This window comes from Struthio camelus, chromosome 3 (genome assembly GCF_040807025.1).
Source record: "Struthio camelus isolate bStrCam1 chromosome 3, bStrCam1.hap1, whole genome shotgun sequence".
NCBI lineage: Eukaryota > Metazoa > Chordata > Aves > Struthioniformes > Struthionidae > Struthio > Struthio camelus.
Window position 1 is genome coordinate 103583566 of NC_090944.1, and position 17813 is coordinate 103601378.

Below are 17813 nucleotides of genomic sequence, written 5' to 3' on the forward strand. Positions count from 1 at the left end.
CCCTTTTATTCCCCTCAGGCTGCGGGAGCCATCTCTACACTCTGAAGCTATGTCCCTCTCAGCTTAGTGACTATTAAACTTGCTTCTCAATCCAAACAGCCTTACCACTGCTTTCTTGGAGTGGTAAGGCCAAAGAGACCTCTGAAGGCCTTCTGAGGCTCTCCCAGCAGCATAGCTCCAGGGCAGGGAAGTAGAGGGGTTCCAGACAGCAAAAGGTTTATGGTGACATGGGCCAGAGCATGGGGCAGAACGACTTACCCTGCCAGGACCCGTGTTTGCGTTCTTGAGGACAGTGATGGAACTACTCAGAAACTCGACCAGCAGCTAAGCAACCTGATCTAATTGGATATGCTGAGAGTGGGAGGTTGAACTAGAAGACTTCAAGTCCCTTTCAGCCTAAATTACTTTATAATTCTCTGATGCACTGGTTCTGGGCTGGTATTTGTTTTATTTGATAAAGGTACATCATCCATCCATGTATTAAAAAAATAATCTTTCTGATGAAGCCCCAATCCCCTCTCCCAGGTCTCTGCCCTGGCTGGGTGCTAATTCTCTTTTCTGGGTGCCCAGTCTCTTTGCACACCGTCTTGAGCCCTGCACAGCAACCCTCCAGGCTAGTAGTTTGTTTTCTTGAGAGAGATCCACTGCTTAGCCCCCCGTGCCCATGGGGAGGCACAGAAAATCCTGGCCCTGGCAGGGAGCCTTTGCTGCACACTGGACCAGAACAAGCAGGAACTGATCTAGTGCAAAGGGTGACCTGGTCATTTACTGCCTCTTTAGCCATGCTTCAGCGATAGCAAAGGCGGCAGTGCCACATCTGCTTCCCAAGGTCATCGCAGGCTCCATAGCCCATCCTCGCATCCACTGCAGGGAGCTTAGCCTTTGCTTGTATGGAGAAAAGCTACAATGGCGTTTCCTGATCTGTGGTTAGTCCTGGCAGCATGCCTTGGAGGGACTGGGAGGGGAAATGAGGCTCTGGGATCTTGTATTGCTCCTGAACCAGCCCCAGCACATCTCCAGCCTTGTCCATCTCCAGTTTCACCTGTGAGGGCATGGGAGAAGGACCAGCTCAGGTCCTGAGGACCCCAGAGGGGAACGGGCCCTGCACCCCTCCATCAGCAAACGTTGCAGCAGAAGCACATGCTGGAGCTGGGAAGGAGCTTTGTCGTTTGCAGCCAGATCAGACAGGACGGCTTGGTAAGCAGGGGGAGAAGACATGTAGATCATCAGGAGGAAGGTACAGAACGTGTTTGTAACCCCACATCCAACAGCAAGGAGGAGAGGGCATCACACAGGACAGAAAAAGGACGTGAGAGGATCTTGACCGATCACCAGAGTCTCTTCAAACTGGCTCACAGAACCGCAAGGCCAGGGAATGAGGGCGTTCACTCACTCCCTAGGGACGTGGCGTCCAAAACGCACAAATGACAGCCTCCAGAAACAGCTGGGAGATACCCTGTCAAGTACTGGGGCAGGGAGGCCCGTGCAGACATAATCATCCCGAAGGCCCCAGAAGAAACACCCCATCGCCAGTAGAAACAACAGGGCAAAGCTGTTTCCAGTAGTCACGGACAGAAATTAAAAGGGCCTGGCAGAATACGGATTTGCAAGAAGGCCATGCCCTTCTCCATCGCTACCAGTCCCATTTCTGAGAGCTCCCAATTGCTCGCGTTGGGTGGTACTAGCGCTGCACGGCATGGGCTGCCACAACGGGCACGTATCGCTCCCCTGCAGGGGCTGGCCTGATGCGGCTGCTGCCTTTGGATTCCCGTGGGCGCTGGATGTGCCAGCCAGGGGGAGGTGGCTCAGACCCCGGCAGGGCCATCACACCACGCTCAAGGCCGCGGGGTTTCGTTGATTCATTCGCTGCCCTGGGAGCCCTTCCCTGCTGCCCAGTTTGCACCAGAACAGCTCTCCAGGGTGCAGTTCGAGGGGTTTGCCAGCATGATGACCTGCCAGGGCCTGGCTCTGAGAGTCCTCACAGCTCTGTTGTTTTCCTGGGCTCGATCAGGACTGTGTTTAACATGCCCACCTGACACTCCTGGTCTTGGAGCTTCCTTGCAGCCTGTGAAGGGCTTTGGCACCAGTTTGACCTCTGACGCCCCCTCTGCCAGTTCCTCAGAATTAACAGGACGGTGACGAGGACCAGCACCACAGTGAGTATCCCAAACACCAACACTGTCACCAGCTGGGCTTCGCTCAGCCCTGAGTCCCTTTGGGTCACCACCTCTTTCACAGAGATTTTCAACAACTCTCCCCCTGGCACTTTCTCGCTGTGGTTGGCCACGCGTTTCCCTGTGACCACAGTCCTGACAGGCTCCAGCTGAGTCACCCCCGGCATCTCGCTGGTGGTGCTTTTCATGACCCCGCCATTCTCATGGTTCACAGGGTGGTAGGGGGGAGCCCAGGTGGGCTCGGGGACGGAGATCTCGCAGGTTTTGCCAGTAAAACGGTCAGGACACAAGCAGTCGTAGTCATTGATACGGTCGTAGCACTTTGCCCCATTTTTGCACGGCTGGCTGGCACAGTCATTGATGTTAATGGTGCAGAAACGCCCCTCAAAGCCCACCTGGCACTGGCAAGAGAAGCGGTTGATCCCATCATGGCAGGTGGCACCATTGGCACAGGGCCGCATCAGGCAGTCGTCCACGTCATTCTCGCAGAAAGCCCCCACGAAGCCAGCGAGGCACCGGCAGGTGAAGTTGCTGGCGAAGCCATTCTCGTCTTGACACTGCCCCCCGTTCTTGCACGGAGACCTGTGTGAAGAGAGCAAGGACAAGTCACAGCCCTGGCGAGCATGCAGCTTTCTCTGCCCTACGGAAGAAAATGCACACAGCCGCTCGAGTTGTGAGTGGGTACCACGCTGGCACTCTCTGCAGGGGACAGCTGTTCTCAAAGCGAAGAACTGGCAGGAGATGGTATCTCCCTGCGCGAAAGGGAGATGGTTCCCCAAAGGATGTCACTGTGCACAGGCCTGCTGCCCACCGGGAAGAGTCTTAAGCCAAATGGTCTGAAGAGGAAACGGGCCTTGCTGATGATCCCCAAATGCGTGTCTGATGCCAAGTCACTACATTCACAGTGACAAGGGATGGGCATCTGTTCAGATCACAACACAGTCCCTGCCCCAGTGGGACTGTGCACAGCACTGAGTTTTGGCTTAACTCCATTAATGCATGGAAATCCACAGATAATGAGCCAAGCTGGGCCACTGCTTGGTAGCGCGTGACCTGGCGCTAATGCTGCCTGTAATCGCTCTGCCTGCCCTGCCCCTGCTGCCGTGTCTCACCCTGCCTTCTCACATGGCCCTGTCTTCATCTCACAGTCCTTCCCGTGGAAGCCTTCTGGACACAGGCAGGAATACTCCCCATCTCGGTCGTAAATGCACTGGGCCCCGTTCTGGCATGGGGACTGGTGTTCGCAGATGTGTATGTCTGAGGGGAAAGAAAAAGGTGGGAGTTAGTGAGGAAAGAAGGGTGATGTGGCCAATTCAGTACTGACACGGCCCATCAAGCCCAGGGGGGATTGAGAAATGGCAGCAGTTTCTCTCCCCTCGCCTCTCCTCCAATACACACCTGCAGCAACAGAAATACTGCGCGTACATGGCACTTCCCAGCGACAGTTTGCAAAATGTTTCAGCATTGCTGTGCGTGGCACAGACTCGGGGGTGCACAGAAAGCAAGACATCCCTCGTCATCCTGCAAACCTGCACGACGCAAAAAGCTGCAGGCTGCACCACGCACGCTGTGCGACCGGCCGGTGCAGACCCCGCAGCAGGCATGCAGAAAAGCTACATGGTGACACTGCCTCCTGGCTGGATGAGGGGAGTCCACTGGCCACCTGCTGAAAGCAGGAAGCCCTGGTGGAAGCAGGAGGTGCTGCCCAGAGCCCAGCTGTGGTGTGGGAGAAGCAATGAGTTCATTTGCTCCGTTTCCTGAGGCTGGTCGGTGCTGCAGCACCTCTTGCCACACAGCCAGGGAGCAGGTCCCAGCAGCCTGACCTCTTTCGCAGGAGGGAAAAGGGATGGTCCCAGTTGCCACAGGTGACATCCCATCTCCCTGGCAGCAGGCATCACTGGGTTGCTTCTGGCTGTGCCCATCCCACCCACCCACACAGGGTGAGGTGGTCTTCTGCCCTCAGCACCAAAGAGTGGAAGGTAGAGTCTTAGGGTACGAGCTCAGATGAAACCCATCCCTTCTCACCCCTCTGCCTGCTGCCCAGTGTCACGGCGACCTGTGCCACATGCCAACATCCCCCCACCCGGACCAAACTCCTGGCAGGCCCAGCCTGGGACTCACCTTTGTCACAGAACTTGCCAGCCCAGCCGCTGTGACAGATGCACTGCCAGGGCTGGTGGCACGTCCCATGCAGACAGCCCGGCATGCGCACACACTCCTCGCAGTACTCGCCCTCCCAGCCTGGATCGCACCTGCGGGACAGGACAGGGCAGGGCAGCCTGGCAGCATGACACAGCCTCGGCAGGGGCTGCAGGAAGGCTCACTTTTGTCACGATGCGCAGGCCTGCCGCAGGGACACAGATGCTGAGAAATCCTCCCAAAGAACCCCATGAGCCTGCTAGCTCCCTCCTCCAGAGCAGGTCAGTACTGGCATCTCCTCTTTCAAAAGAGTTAAATGAACAGAGCAGGAGCAGACCACCCCAGAGCCAGACAGGGTGTCAGAGGCAGCAACAGCACTGTGGTGCTTTGGCTAACAGCCCTGATTTTAATGGCTGCACACTGCTTTCCTTCAGGCAAACTGCTCTGCATACACCATGGCATGAGCTAAAAAATTCCTGGGCCTCCCCCGTCACACAGCCAGTCTAAAGGGCACGAGTCTAAATCCTCATCCACAACACCGAACTGCCTTAGGGAAAGGGGTAACAGGCCCCTGAGGACTGTACGTTTCGTCCGCTCCATTTGCATTATAATTTGTCCACGTAATTTTTCGTGTGAAGTGCACGGTAATCCAGCTGTGAAGCCCTGCTTGATGTGACTGACGTACGAATACCCTTATCTACAAGCTCATGAGGGAAGCGTGATGGGAAAACCCAGCCCTGCAGCACGCAACAGCCTTCTGCACCCCTGGTACAGCGGCAATGACGATAAGTAAAGCAAAGCCGTTGCTGTACTTGTCTCCCTGCCCTCAGGCCCGCCAGCTCCAAGGGGGAAAGGAAGCGATAGCAAGATGAGAAAAGAGGGCATCTCTATGGAAGCAGAGCTGAGTGGAGGTGGTACCAGATGCAACAAAAGCTAGACTCAAAACAGCACTAAATTAAACCTAACAAAGATAATGCAATCTCTGCAGTAAGCAACGGCATTAATTTTCATGGCGAGGATTCATTTTAGCAAGATTGCACGGTGACTGCACCTTTGCCAGGCCACTCAGAGACTGCACTTCCACAGCTGGGACTGGCTGTCGTAACGGCAGTTTATTCCCAAGAGGTGGGGAGAAAGGTAAGAAAAAAGAAAAATTAGAGGCTCTTTGACAGTAATGGAGGAGATATCGAGTCAGGCAAAATATGTTTACATTCGTCTTCAGACCTGGACAGTCATGAGCTGACAGACGGCTGTTAGCACCGCTACCCTAGAGTCCCCACAGACTGCAGCGAGGGAATGGGCGACCTGAACTCCCCTTTTTGGGGGAGGACAGTCAACCCTAAAAACTGCAAGAGAGGAGGCCAAGTTAGCAGAAAAGGCTCACGTTGAGGATAATTTCCATGGTTGTTGCTGAAAGATTCAGGAAACACTCAGGAGGCCTGAAATCTGGAGCAGCAACTCACATGCTTGCCTCCACCAGAATAACCTGCAACTGGGCCACCCACCGCTTCAAACAGTGCGGCGTCTTGGCTCAGGCTTTGCAGCTGCCCCGCAGAGGCCGCGGCCACAGAAGGGATCAGGGAGGAGCCAGCCCTTGGCAACTGTGACCAGGAGCCCAGCGAAAACAGAGCCAGACACTGATGCAATGGTCAATGCAGTTACGGGCACGCGCTCTGCAGATGTCCTGACCCAGAGCTCTCCGGCTGGCACTGCAAGGCCACATCTGCTCCTTTAGGCGAGAACAAATCACCCAGGCATGACGCTGCCAGACTCTGCCATGAAAATGAGTGAAGCGTGCTCCAGTGAGGAGAACTACGGTGCTGTAAGCAGGCAGCATGCCCTGCTCCTTGCCCCGTATGGGAGGCATACTCGTATGCTCCTTCCAGGGCTGCCCTGCGGGATCAGGCTCTGGGTGGCAGCAGCTGCCAGCTGTGCAGTGGGCCAAGAGATAGGGGCCATCTGGGCAGCACCGTTGTTTCACCGGCTACAGTGCAGGGCCAGGCTCTGGAGCTTTGCCCCACGGGATCTAGATACCAGCTAGAGTTGGGACAGCAGGGATCACCCACACCCGCCCTGGGGCAGAGCTAGGCTATGGGGACACATAGGCTATTTCTTAGCAGGCCAATATGGCCCACCAATTTTCTGGTGTGCCCTTCATAAAAATACCTGGAGATCCCTACCCTAGCCCAGGCTGTTGTCTCTAAGAGGGGCACCCTTGAAGCTGCTGATGCCCTCAGACATTTACTTGTATGTTGGAAGCTCTTCTGTCCCATGGCCCTGGGGAGAGCACCTCCGTCTCACACAGCAAGGAGGCCAAGGGAGCTGGCTGCCTTCCAAGCTTGCGCTGCTGTCTCATGTCTTTCCCCATCCGATCTGAGCCTGAAGCTTCCCTCCCATCACTGATGCATGGCAGCGCTGTCCTCACAGTCTCCTGTCCAGACTGTGAGGGTTGCTTGGGTCTGGCAGAATGATGTCAATCGCTAAGCGGCGGGGAGACCCTAGGAGCACTGAAGTCCATCAGCAAGTGGCCGAGGGACTAAAATTTCCCATCCCAGCAGGGTGTCAGGGCTGACTCTCTGAGGCATGGGTGAGTGGAATAGGAGGCTCCTCAGCTCGGAGAAGGGGTGTAGGGCCTGGTAAGGCAGTGTCAAGGGAGGCAGAACAGTTCCCATTGGGGGCACCAAGAGTGAGGAGCCAAGGACAAGCCGTACCTGCACTTGCCATCCTGGTCACAGCAGCCATGGGCAAGATTACAGCGCTCGCTGCAGTCATCACCTGCAAGGCAGGAGGCGAGGGGAGTAAAGTTAAACAGAGACAGTACATGACCCCAGATCTGCCCATGCCCCTGCTGGCTCACAGCCACCAGGACCTGAATGCTATAACACCCTTTTTTCCATTTTAAGTACTATGGCAGGGACCTCCTTTCCAATTGCTGGGTACCACATGAGAGATGAGGATTTTGCAGTCACCCAAGCAGTGATATCACTGTGCCTTACTGAGAAACAGGACATTGCTTCAAAACTGTCTGGTCTCCGATGATCTCCCCAACCAACTGTGCGCTGCCTCCCTTAGACTCCCTTAGGCCCTTCTGGGCAAGAGCTGTGGATTATGCCCTGTGTAATAGGGCCTAATCTTGCCTGGGACATTCGTCCCACTGTCATTCAGCAAGCATGGTGGGAAAGCTCAGGACCGTGTGCTGCAAGGGGCACAAAGGGATGGAGGCTTGCTTCTGTTGCAAACTATCAGCTTCCCAGGGACAAGCAGGAGAGGCCGAGGTCCTTCCAGAGATGAGGGGTGTGAGGGTATTGGAAAGGATGGGTTAGTGCCCTCTTTGTCTCCCAGGATGTCTCCATCCCCGGGGACAGCTATTTCACCAGAGCTGACTGGTCAGCGCTCCTTTTTTCTGCCACGACCCAGCTGTGAGCACTCCCTCTGCATCACAGAGAGCAAGGCAAGAATGAGGCATACCAACGGGCCAGGTATCCAGTTCTGTTTATTTATTTAAAAGCCACAGAAGCTGTAACTGAGCCATGGCCTGGCCCTGCCACTTCTCATCCCCTGCTCAGCACTGGCCTGCTTCCTCGGGTCAGGTGTCCGCTTTCATCTCTACCTTCCCCTCTCCCCAGTCGCCTGCTCATGTCTCAGCCCCGCAGGGAGCTGACTTGCTCCAGCTCCCTTGTGGCTGGCTCTGGGCCACAACAGCCCCCAAGAGAGGGTACCGGTGCCCCAGCCTACCTCTGGTCCTTGTCACTCTGGCAAGAAGGTGAAGATGGGAGCCTTCCCTGTGCTGGGAAACCCCGCTGGGCCCAGTAGACAACTTAGGCAGTGGTGCCAGAGCAAATGTCAGGAAACAAGGGGTTTCTCACAGAGCCCAGCATGATCCCAAGCCAGCCCCAGGAGACGAAAGCTCTTACCTGATTTGGCCCCTCCATCCCAGACTGGGGCAGGTTAGAGCCCCCACACCACAAGGTGCACTCAAGCTTTCCACAAGTAGTGCTGCAGGCTGTATGGGAAGCGAGCGGGAAGGGAGAAAAACCCCATCTGCATGCTAGCGCCTTTGCAGCAGCAAGGTGATGGGCTCTGACAGCTCAGGACAAGAGCCTCCCAAAACAAGCCACTGCAAATCAGGAGCAGCATCTTGGGACTGCTCAGCCCAAGCGTGGGTATCGTCGTCTTTCCTCTCTGTAACTATGTCTCTCCTTGCTGGTGGCTTTGGGAATTCACCACTTATTTGGGGAGCAAACTCATCTTTGGGAAGGGATTTTGCTGCACAGAATCCAGGATTAGCTGTTTGGTTTTGGGACCTTCTTTCCCTCTGCCCTGTCTCACCAGACAGGCCCATCAGTTCAGGGATCCATTCACTTTAGCTAAGAGAGACCGAGCAGCAGGACCTCTCTCACTGCCTATCTGCTCAGGCACTGCCAGCCCCGACAGGCATGAGAGCAGAGGGGGTCTCTCCAGTTGTCACCAGTCACCATCAGGTGCCAGGCAACTGAGCAGGATTTTCTGGTCTTGCAGGTCAGGCCACCTCTATTTTCCATAGCGACCTGAGGAAGCTTCGGCAATTCCCACCTGCCGGCAGGTGGGAAAGATGGATATAGGACAGAAGGACCCGTTTCTACAGAGACTCACCTTGTGCAAGCTGGTGATGGGCCAAGAGGATCCAAGCCAAGGACATGAGCTGGAGACAGAAGCTCCTGAGCATGGTCAGCGTGGCCCCACCGAGATGAACACCTGCAAAAAAAAGAGCAAGCTCAGAAAAATCTCCTGGCCCGTGCAGCAGCTTCACCTCACATGTCCCTTCCTCCTGGCTACCTGGGAGTTTTGAGTTGAAACATCCAGTTTTGTATGGACTTGTCACCGCTCTCCTTTCTTTGTCCTTCCAGGCTCCTTCCTCTAAGGCAACGCTGGAGCACTAAGAACCAAAAAGCCTTTTAAATGTGTGCATGGGAGAATTACAGTCCTGAGTGTATAATAACTAAGGCTGCTACAACGCAGCCTGGAGCACCTGCCCCTGCTAGTTGCTGTCAAGAGAGCCTAAGCCTTTAGAAACACCAGTCCAGCTGTGGGGACCTTCGTTTTCCCTCCCTAGGTCAGGGGGACCTCAGCTCCACTTTAAGCAAGGCCCCTGCATCATATTGCTCCTCCAGTGCATATTCAAATGAATAGTTGGGCTGAGTCTTTTTACAGCACCCAGGCTGTTTTTCAAACGGCGCTGCAAACTGCTCTCTGCTCTACAGCTGGTGACTTGCTGTCTGCTCACTTGACACTCGGCTGCAGCTAGCAAACCTAATAAGCTGATGGTTAAGTAGGGAAGATCCTTCTGTCTCAATTAGACTCAAGGGGGCATGGAGGAGAGTAGATCCGGTAGACTAGCAAGCAGTGAATAGCACTATGCAAAATGGCATTTGCAAAGTAAGGGAGTGAAGCAATAGGCACTAGCCCCGGCGCTGAAGCGCAAAGCAGCAAAGGCAAGCACGCACCTCTCGCTAGGTGCAGTCCTTTTCCTCAGCTGTCCTGCAGAGCGCCCCGTGAGCCCAGGGTTCCTGTACCCATTTATTTTCCAGCCGCCTCCTGCCCTCCTGAAGTAACATTAAACACTTTCCAGAAATGCTTCGCTCCCTCCCAGCCTTCTGGGGTTGTTAAGGGCAGGAAATTCTAGGGTGATATCATAAGGATATTACTATAATGAGATGGGAGGGGTTAAACAACTCTACTAGGAGAGTGGTGAAGGTATAGAGTAGACTCCATCCAGCTGCGTGGGTGTGATGGACAGGGGCCATTCCACTTTGGGCTTGACTCTGAAGCTAGGGAGGGTTGTGTGGGGCCAAAGCTTACATGAAAGACTTCTTAGATTTGGAAAAACACACCTCTCCCCCCGCAACACACACACACATACACAGCCATTACTGGAAGAGTTGTAGGGGTCCCTGTTAAGGGCTTGACCTGCCTGGGCCAGCCCAGACAGCCCGCTGAATTTGAAGCAATGACGTTGCTAGAAGCATCTTTTCACCAAGCAACCCATCACCTAAAGGATGGGTTACAGGATGTTATTGTCACTGCCCCGGCCAAATTCCAGCACAGACCATCGCATCCTCCCTCCACGCTTTCCCTTTGTAATCGCACTTGCAGTATGGTCCTTCGCTTCCTGTTCTAAAGTGCTGGGCAGCGCTGAACAGCTGCTGCATTTTAGGGGCGGGTGAAGCGATTCCTGCGAAACTTATAAAATAATTTAGGGCTTACGGCTGAACAGCTGGTATCCTGCTCCTCCGGGGCCATTAGCCGCTCACCCTCCGACCGCATGTCATTGCAAAGGTCGTTTCCCCTGAGGTTCCCTGCAGCCTCCCCACTCGTGGCGCAGCCTCTCCGACCTCTGGCTGCGGCCGCCCCACTGACTCGGCTCCCACCGCTCCCGCAGCGGCCAGCGCTGCTCCCCGGCAGGGTGCTGGGGCGTCCTGGGGGGCATCTCGGCGGGCGACACGTGAAGGAGGCATTGCGGCCACCGCGCGGAGGTGTAAACAGCGCCCGGCTTCGGGTCTGGGGACAGGAGGGAGCTCCTGCCTTCCCCCTGCTCTATGGCCTGGCTGGGCTGCAGGCTACTAGGGAGCCCCAGGGGGGGCTATTCCGGATAGCCCCTAGGGGGCTAGTAGGGACTCCCATACGGCTGGGGGCTACCAGGGACAACCTCCAGCTGGGGGCTATTACGAACCAGGGGGGCTATTAGGGGTCCCCCTGGTTGGGGTCTAAAGGGGAACCCCCCAGTTGGGGGCTATTAAAGGCCCCCCTGGCTGGGGGCTTTTAGTGACCCCAAGGAGTAGGGGCTTATTAAAGACCCTCCCCAGGATAGGGGCTTTAAAAGATCCCCCCATCGGTTAGGGGCTATTAAAGGCCCCCCCCAGGGTTGGGGGCTATTGGGGACCCCCCCAGTTGGGGGGCTCTTGGGCTCCCCCGGTCGGGGAGGGCGCGCCCGGAGGGGAGCCCGAGGGATGCCCTGTCGCCGGGGGATGCCGCTCGGGGCCCCGCCGCGACTGGCCCCCCCACCTCCCCCCGGAGGAGCCACCGCTGCCGGTCCCGGCACCGCCTGCCCGGTGGGGCCGGGGGCGGGGAGGGCCGGTACCGCGCGCCCCCCCCCGCTCCCTCCCTCCCCCCCCCCGCCCGCCCGCCGCGGGGGCTGCTCACCTCGGCGATGGCGGCGAGGGTCGTGCGGCTACCGCGGGGCGCGGCGGCGGCGGCGGGGGGGTGGGGGGGGCGGCGGCCATGCCCGGCGCGGCGCGGCGCGGCGGGGGCTCGGGAGGCGCCGGGCTGCGGAGGGAGCTGCCGCGTGTCCGCGCCGCCCCGCTCCGCTCCGCCCGCCGCCGCCGCCGCCGCCGCGCACCCCGGCCGCCTGCCAGCGGCGGCGTGTGCCTGCACATCCCCGCGCCCGCCCCGGCCCGCCCCCGCCGCCCCACGCCGCCGGCAGCCCCCCCGGCACCCGCCCTGCCCGCTCACCCCTGCCCTGCTCCCCGCTCCCGCTCCCGCCGCCTCGGGGCACCCCGCGAGCTCGGCGGCGGGGAGCAGGGCAGCCCCCGGCACCTGCGCCTCGGCGGAGACCCCCGCGCCGGGGCGGGTGCCGCCCGCCAGGCGCTTGGCCCCCTCGGGTCTGCCCCGGCCCGGCCCGGCTGCCCCTCCGGCCGCTCGCCCGCACAGCGCTTCGGCGGGGCAACGCTCCGCTCCCGCGGCTCTCCGTCCTGCCCCGCCGCACCCCGGGGGCTGAGGGGGGTTTGGGACATGGGTGCTCGCTTATCTCGGTCGTCCGAGACAAGTAAAAACGCCTCCTTCGGCCCCTCGCTGCCTGCTCGCTTTAAAGGCCGCTTTGCACACTCCCGCTTTCGAACCGTAGGGTTCGACGCCTTAGAGCAGCGGTAACGCGGCCGGGGCAGCCGCCCCCCCAGCCACGAAGCTGTCTGAGGAAGCTGTGGTCTTGACGCTTCTCTTGCAGCTATTCACAGGCCGCCGGCGCCAAGGCAGCCAGCGCCAAGGCAGCCCTAGGAGAGGGGCTGAGCCGTCAAGTCTTCGGCAGGAACAGCTGCCCGCTCTCCTCCTCACCTTGCGTGGCCTTTCTGCTATTTGATAAGACCTTGTCACTCTGTCACCTTCGACGGTCCAAGCAATCCTTAATTAGGTTACAAGTTCACCTCAACCAGCCGTCTTCCCTACCCTTGCCTCCCTCCTGTCCGCCCGCCAGGTTTGCTGTTTTCTATCGTGAAGGAGGAATAACTCCATTTTCCTGGTGCTGAACGTGGCCACTCACAAATCCCATCTCCTACTCACCACATGAGGCTAGGTCCGCTCAGTGCATGCTCTCCCCTGTGGCCTTCTCCAGTCCCCCTGTACCAGCCCCTTTGCCTGCAGCACGCGCACTGCAGCAGCTGTGGCGCTGCCCGGCCGCAGCGCGCCCGGACGGCCCAGCATCCAGCAGCCCCATCAAAGCCCAGCTCTGCCAGCTCTTGCTCCATCCGCTGTTGGTCGTCAGCACAACCCTCCTAGGCCACAACATTGGCAGCTCTGACCTCTTCCTCCGCTGGAGGAGCTGCCTCCTTCCTCCGTCTTTCCTGCTCTCCGGTCGGCCGAGGACACTATTCCTTTCTTGACCTGCCTCCTCCTGTCTAGGCCACCCCATCAGGTGCCACCAGAGACCAGACGGGTCCAAACCTGCTGCTGTTCAGGCTGCTTGGTCAGCTCCTCGGGTATTTATGGGGCAGACATGCAGCATTTCTGTTCTGAGATGCTTTCCCTGGTTCTCCATCCACTCTCATACCCTGGTCCTTTAGGTCCAGTTCAGCCTACTTCCGAGGCCCTGTTTAATACAGTATCTGGGGGTTACAGCAAATGGAAGAAGGGGAGGCTGAGGGCAAAGCACTGCTCCTCCTATTCTGTTAAAAAGCAAGCAGTCTATCCTTCAGTCACTGCTGCTCTAGGGCTTGGGAAAATTCACCTTTCTTCTCTGACCCCTGCAATACCCTGCCTTGCTCCCTTTGCTCTGCCAGTCATGGTTGGAGGTCAGGTTTTCACTACCAGCACCTGCAATACTATGTGTAGGCTGTTCAGCCTTCACCTCCTCCTTAAAATGCCACTGCCTACACTAGCAATTTTACCAGATATGACACTACCTCCCCCAGCATCCTCAACTGCTCTTACACTCCTCTGCTGCGATCTGACCAGGTACTGACAGCGCTACATCGCAACGCCATTGTATGCGACCGTGCCTGCCTGCTGTTAAACTTTGCTTGGTTAAATGTGGGTAAGAAAACCCTCTGAATGTTGTGCATGCATTTGAATGAGCAGGTAGGAGTGCGCCTGCAGAGAGATCCCCGTGTGTTGATACCCATAAATACGTGTATCCATAACATGAGTGCTGCAGGAGAGGGAGATGGGATTAGGTTGCAGTAAGTGGAGCAGGACATGTGGTTTTCCCCATGCCGGTGCTCTCAAAGGTGAGAGCCAGGGCATGGAGTGAGAGCCAGCTTGGCTGAGGAGGTAAAATTGATTACTGGGGATCTGAATGCCGACGCAGGGGAATGGGGAACAGAAACGGTGATGGGACCTCAGAGGAGGTGAAATGAGGGTATGTGAGGAAACAGGGCTTGGGGTTTGGTTTGTTCCTGGCAATGCTTTGCTTGTGAGTATCCAAGACAGACAGATAGGGAGGGTGGCAATCAAAAAGATGGGTATAAAGGAGAGGGAAGAGACCAGAGGAAAACATCGAGCAATGTGGGTGGCAGTCGTGCTCCTTCCTCAGCAGTGAGGCTCCTGTGCTGTGCCCGGGCGGACTCCTGAGCCCAAGCCTTGCTCTGGCAGTCCCCAGGCTGCCCAGGCTGATTCAAGTGAAGCAGCTCTGTTTGCAGACCCAAGATATGGGCGTTGAGAAGGGGATTCCTGCGCTTGGCTTAGACCCTGCTCTACTATGCTCTGATCCCTGCCATGCCATCCCTAGAGGCGTCTCGGGTGGAACAGCTGCTGGGTCAGAATTAGGAAGGATTTTTTCCTAGCCATAAGAATCCCTCCAGAGCTTTTCCCTCTGGTGAAGGAAATCCACAAAGTAGGAACCTGGAATGGGACTGGGAATGACCTGTCACCGCAGCGCGTTTGCGCCGCTCCCCCCCGCTACTTGCCAGCTGCAGCCTCCCTCCCGTCCTTCCAGCGCACCATCACCGCTCCCAGGGAGACAGAAAATTTACCTGTCAAAACCAGCTGGAGCTGCTTCCCTTTCTTCCGGGGTCTGGAACCTGCACCTTGGAGACAGCTGGACATCAGGGGCAGGGAGCAGATGCCGGGCTGAGGGAACAGGTGATATTGCCGCTTCTCCACCGAGGAACCTTCCCCGGAGCGAGGCGAGAAAGAAACAACTTTCCTGTGGAGAAGCCCAGAGAAACTCACCCCTTCCTGCCCACTCTAATCCCTCGAGGGAGGCAGAGGAGCTGCACAAAGCAGCTCAAGAAAGACCGCAAACACCTCCGAGCTGCCAACTCAAATTATCATCGTGTCCTGCAGCTCTCACTCCGGGTCACCCTCTTCTGCCTTACCCGCGCACGCCCGCTGCGCGGCACCAGCCCGGGGTCTCTGGGATAAAACAAATGTTCTCCCCCATCCCACCCCCCTTGCTTTTCCCATTCCACCCCAGCCCACAACAAACATCAGCAGCTCGCCGGCCCTGCAGCCATGTAACCCAACCCCAGCCATTGTTCCCCCTTCCCCATGGTCTATATTTGACTCTGCGGCAGCACCATGTCTGTGTATATGTATGTGTGTGTGTGTGCTCACTGCACGCGCACGCTCCGATATTTGTTCAGAGCCTCATTCCCCAGATGCCCGGGATTGCTTAGAAATAGCTTCCATGGGCAGTAGGTGTTTGTGCCTGCGGTGGGGAAGTGGAGGGGGTGGGCGAAAGAGAGGCAGGGAGAGGGTGAAGGTCGAAGGTGGAAAAGCTCCTGGCTCTTCCCTCGCAATTTTCACCATTTCAATGATCTGTCGCCCTGTGGAGAGTGGCTGGGGCGAAATACAGCTACGCACACGCTCAGCCGCAAAGCGGGACTGGCGACAGACCTGGGGAATGATGGAGATGATGCTTATCCGTGGTCTTGGTGAAACCATCCTGTTTCATCCTGCCCTAGGTTTTGCTCTCTGGTAGTAAAAGGGCAATCCAGCCTCCAAAAGCCCTTTCAAACCTTCCTAGGTCTGATGGCTCAGACCATCAGAGCTGGCATAGGGAAGGGAGGTACCAATTCCCTCAGCCCCGGTGGCTTCGCAAGAGGTGCCTCTGTGTGTGGGAACTGCCCTGGGATTCACCCTCCTCCATTTCAGTACTGCATTAAGGGTAGCCACCCCGGACTACCCTGGGCTGTATTTTATGTTTTCCCAAAGCCTCCAGGAATGTCACCGAAGCCCAGTGTCACATTCCCTGTGACCCTGAAGTCCCTGGGAACACTGCCTGGACTCAGCATGAGTCTCTTTTATTTGCATCCTTTGTGGCCTGCCAAGACACAAATTGAAAATAAGTACAATCAAAATTAATGACCGGAAGGATCTCCTTTATCCTAAACACCGATGACCTGGGGAGCTTACTGCCACTGGATAACAAGGAAATACATTCAGTAGGCTTTAGAAAATGACTGGACATTTATATAGGCAGTGAGAATAAGTAGTGGTGATTTTGGAGAGCGCTCCAAAGAGCTATGAACCCTCCTGCTCCAGGCCGCTGAAGATGAGCTCTAGGCTTGCGGGTAAGGAGAAGCTTTCCACAAGGGCAGGTTCTTTGGTAATTTTGCACAGGGGAAGTCTTGTACCTTCTCCTGAACTGTGAATCCCCTCCCCAGCCCTGGGAGAGGAAGGGGTACATGGCAGGAGGAGGCACCATCCACACACTCCTACGGGACAGCAGTGCGTGGGGGGTGTCCAGCGAACTTTTCCCATCACAAGGCCAAGCAGGGATGAACTGTACCATTGCTCCTGCGGTGTCTGTGAGATTTTCTGGAGATGTACTTCCCTGGTGTTGGGTCACACGTCAGACTCCAACCAAGCCTCTCTCTGCCAGCCTGCCTCCTCTCCGCTCTGCGCCAGGAGGGCTTTTTCCTGTGCTGGACCCCATGCAGTCACTCCGTTGGCCCGTAGGATCTACAGCTAAAATTTGACTGCCTGCTGTGCCGCTCCAGTAAAACAGATCCTACAAGTCTAGGAGAAAGCACACGCCAGCTGTAATCAACTTGAGCTCAATACTTGGCAGCCTTCAAACCTGTTGTGAGGGGCTGGAAAAACAAGCTTAAGTCACACATTATTTTGAGATACACATTACCCACACTCTGAGTACTTCTATCCAAGATAGGACAGAGCTGCCAAAAAAAAAAAAAAAGGATGAAATCCTGGAAGCAAAAGGAATTAGGCTTGAAGAGGGAGGCAGAGGGACAGTGGTGTATGGAGGATGGCTGGAGAAAAGATGTATTATCGTCAGTCCCTCCACAGTTCAAAAAGATTGCTTCGTCGCCCTTCAAAAAAACCCAGTGAGTCCTTCTAAAAGGTGCAGAGTCTTAGTTTGTCCTGTGATTTTTCGCTTCTCTCTGCCTGTGTGCGACAGTTAGTGTCACAGCTCGCCCACGGGCACAGACGTTAAGGGTGCACCAGTTACCCCTGCGTGCCTCCCACTGCCAGGAGGAGGCCGGGCAGGAGCAGGGCAGGGAGGAGAAGCTGGCAGGGGGGGTCTGCCAGGCCTTCCCTTTACTGGCACCCTTGGGTGCCTCTAAGCCCACCTAGAGCCATGCCGTCTCCTTTTCCTTTTCCCTTTCCAGCTGGCAGTTGTAGCAATGAAATCTCCCAATTTTACTGGGAGTGTGCAAGCATTTAAATAGGAGTCTCTTGAACAAAGTGTTTTGAGCTTCCTCAGAGCTTGTCTCTGAGCTCACTTCTGCGTGTTTAAAGAGGTTGGCATGTCTTGCTCTTTGCAGCGAAACCCGGCAGGAGAGTCTGTTGCAGGGGGTTTCAAGGTCATTTCATGAAACTACAGCCCATGCTTAGAAAGACTTGAACCCTGGGTGCAGAGGAGAGGAGGCCGTAATTACCAGCCCCAGGGAATAGGGACCGGAGTAGGGAGAGAGGAGGGAGGGTAATTGCAGACTGACTGGCTCCTTGGCCTTCAACAGCTCTCGTGAAGCAGGGAAGCGGTGTGCTCAGCCAAGCACCAACCGTGTCCTAGGGAAAGGTAATTCCTCCCCGGCCTGCCTGGACCCGTCCCTATAAACGACGAGAGCTGCACGGGGAAAGCAGCGCTGCAGATTTCAAAAGAAAGGTCTCTCCGAGCCGCAGGAGCAAGCTAGGCACGCAGAAGTGCTCCTCAGGAGACGACACACAGCCACGTGTCCATCTGACAGAGCCCATGAGTCCCGCAGCGGCAGGTAAGGGCTGAGGGATCAGCCCCCCATTTCTGGGCCCCAGTGAAGTGCCGTCCCCAACACCCTGGCATGCGTGTGCGTG

At 56.7% G+C, this 17813-nt stretch overlaps 1 protein-coding gene across 2 annotated transcripts; it reads right to left on the bottom strand.

Annotated features, from left to right (window-relative positions):
* Positions 1-430: 430 nt before the first annotated feature.
* On the bottom strand, positions 431-11586 carry DLK2 (delta like non-canonical Notch ligand 2). Of its 2 annotated transcripts, XM_068939446.1 has the most exons (7): positions 11493-11535; positions 9129-9228; positions 8946-9047; positions 7025-7088; positions 4296-4426; positions 3287-3431; positions 431-2756 (listed from the first exon to the last, which is right to left on the bottom strand). In XM_068939446.1, the coding sequence occupies exons 3-7, from the start codon at positions 9016-9018 to the stop codon at positions 1979-1981; spliced, it is 1191 nt and encodes a 396-aa protein (XP_068795547.1). In that variant the 5' UTR covers positions 9019-9047; positions 9129-9228; positions 11493-11535; the 3' UTR covers positions 431-1978. The 2 variants fall into 2 exon arrangements, with proteins under 2 accessions (XP_068795547.1, XP_068795546.1); XM_068939445.1 differs by lacking the exon at positions 9129-9228 and having other exon boundaries at positions 11493-11586.
* Between the last annotated feature and the right edge of the window lie 6227 nt (positions 11587-17813).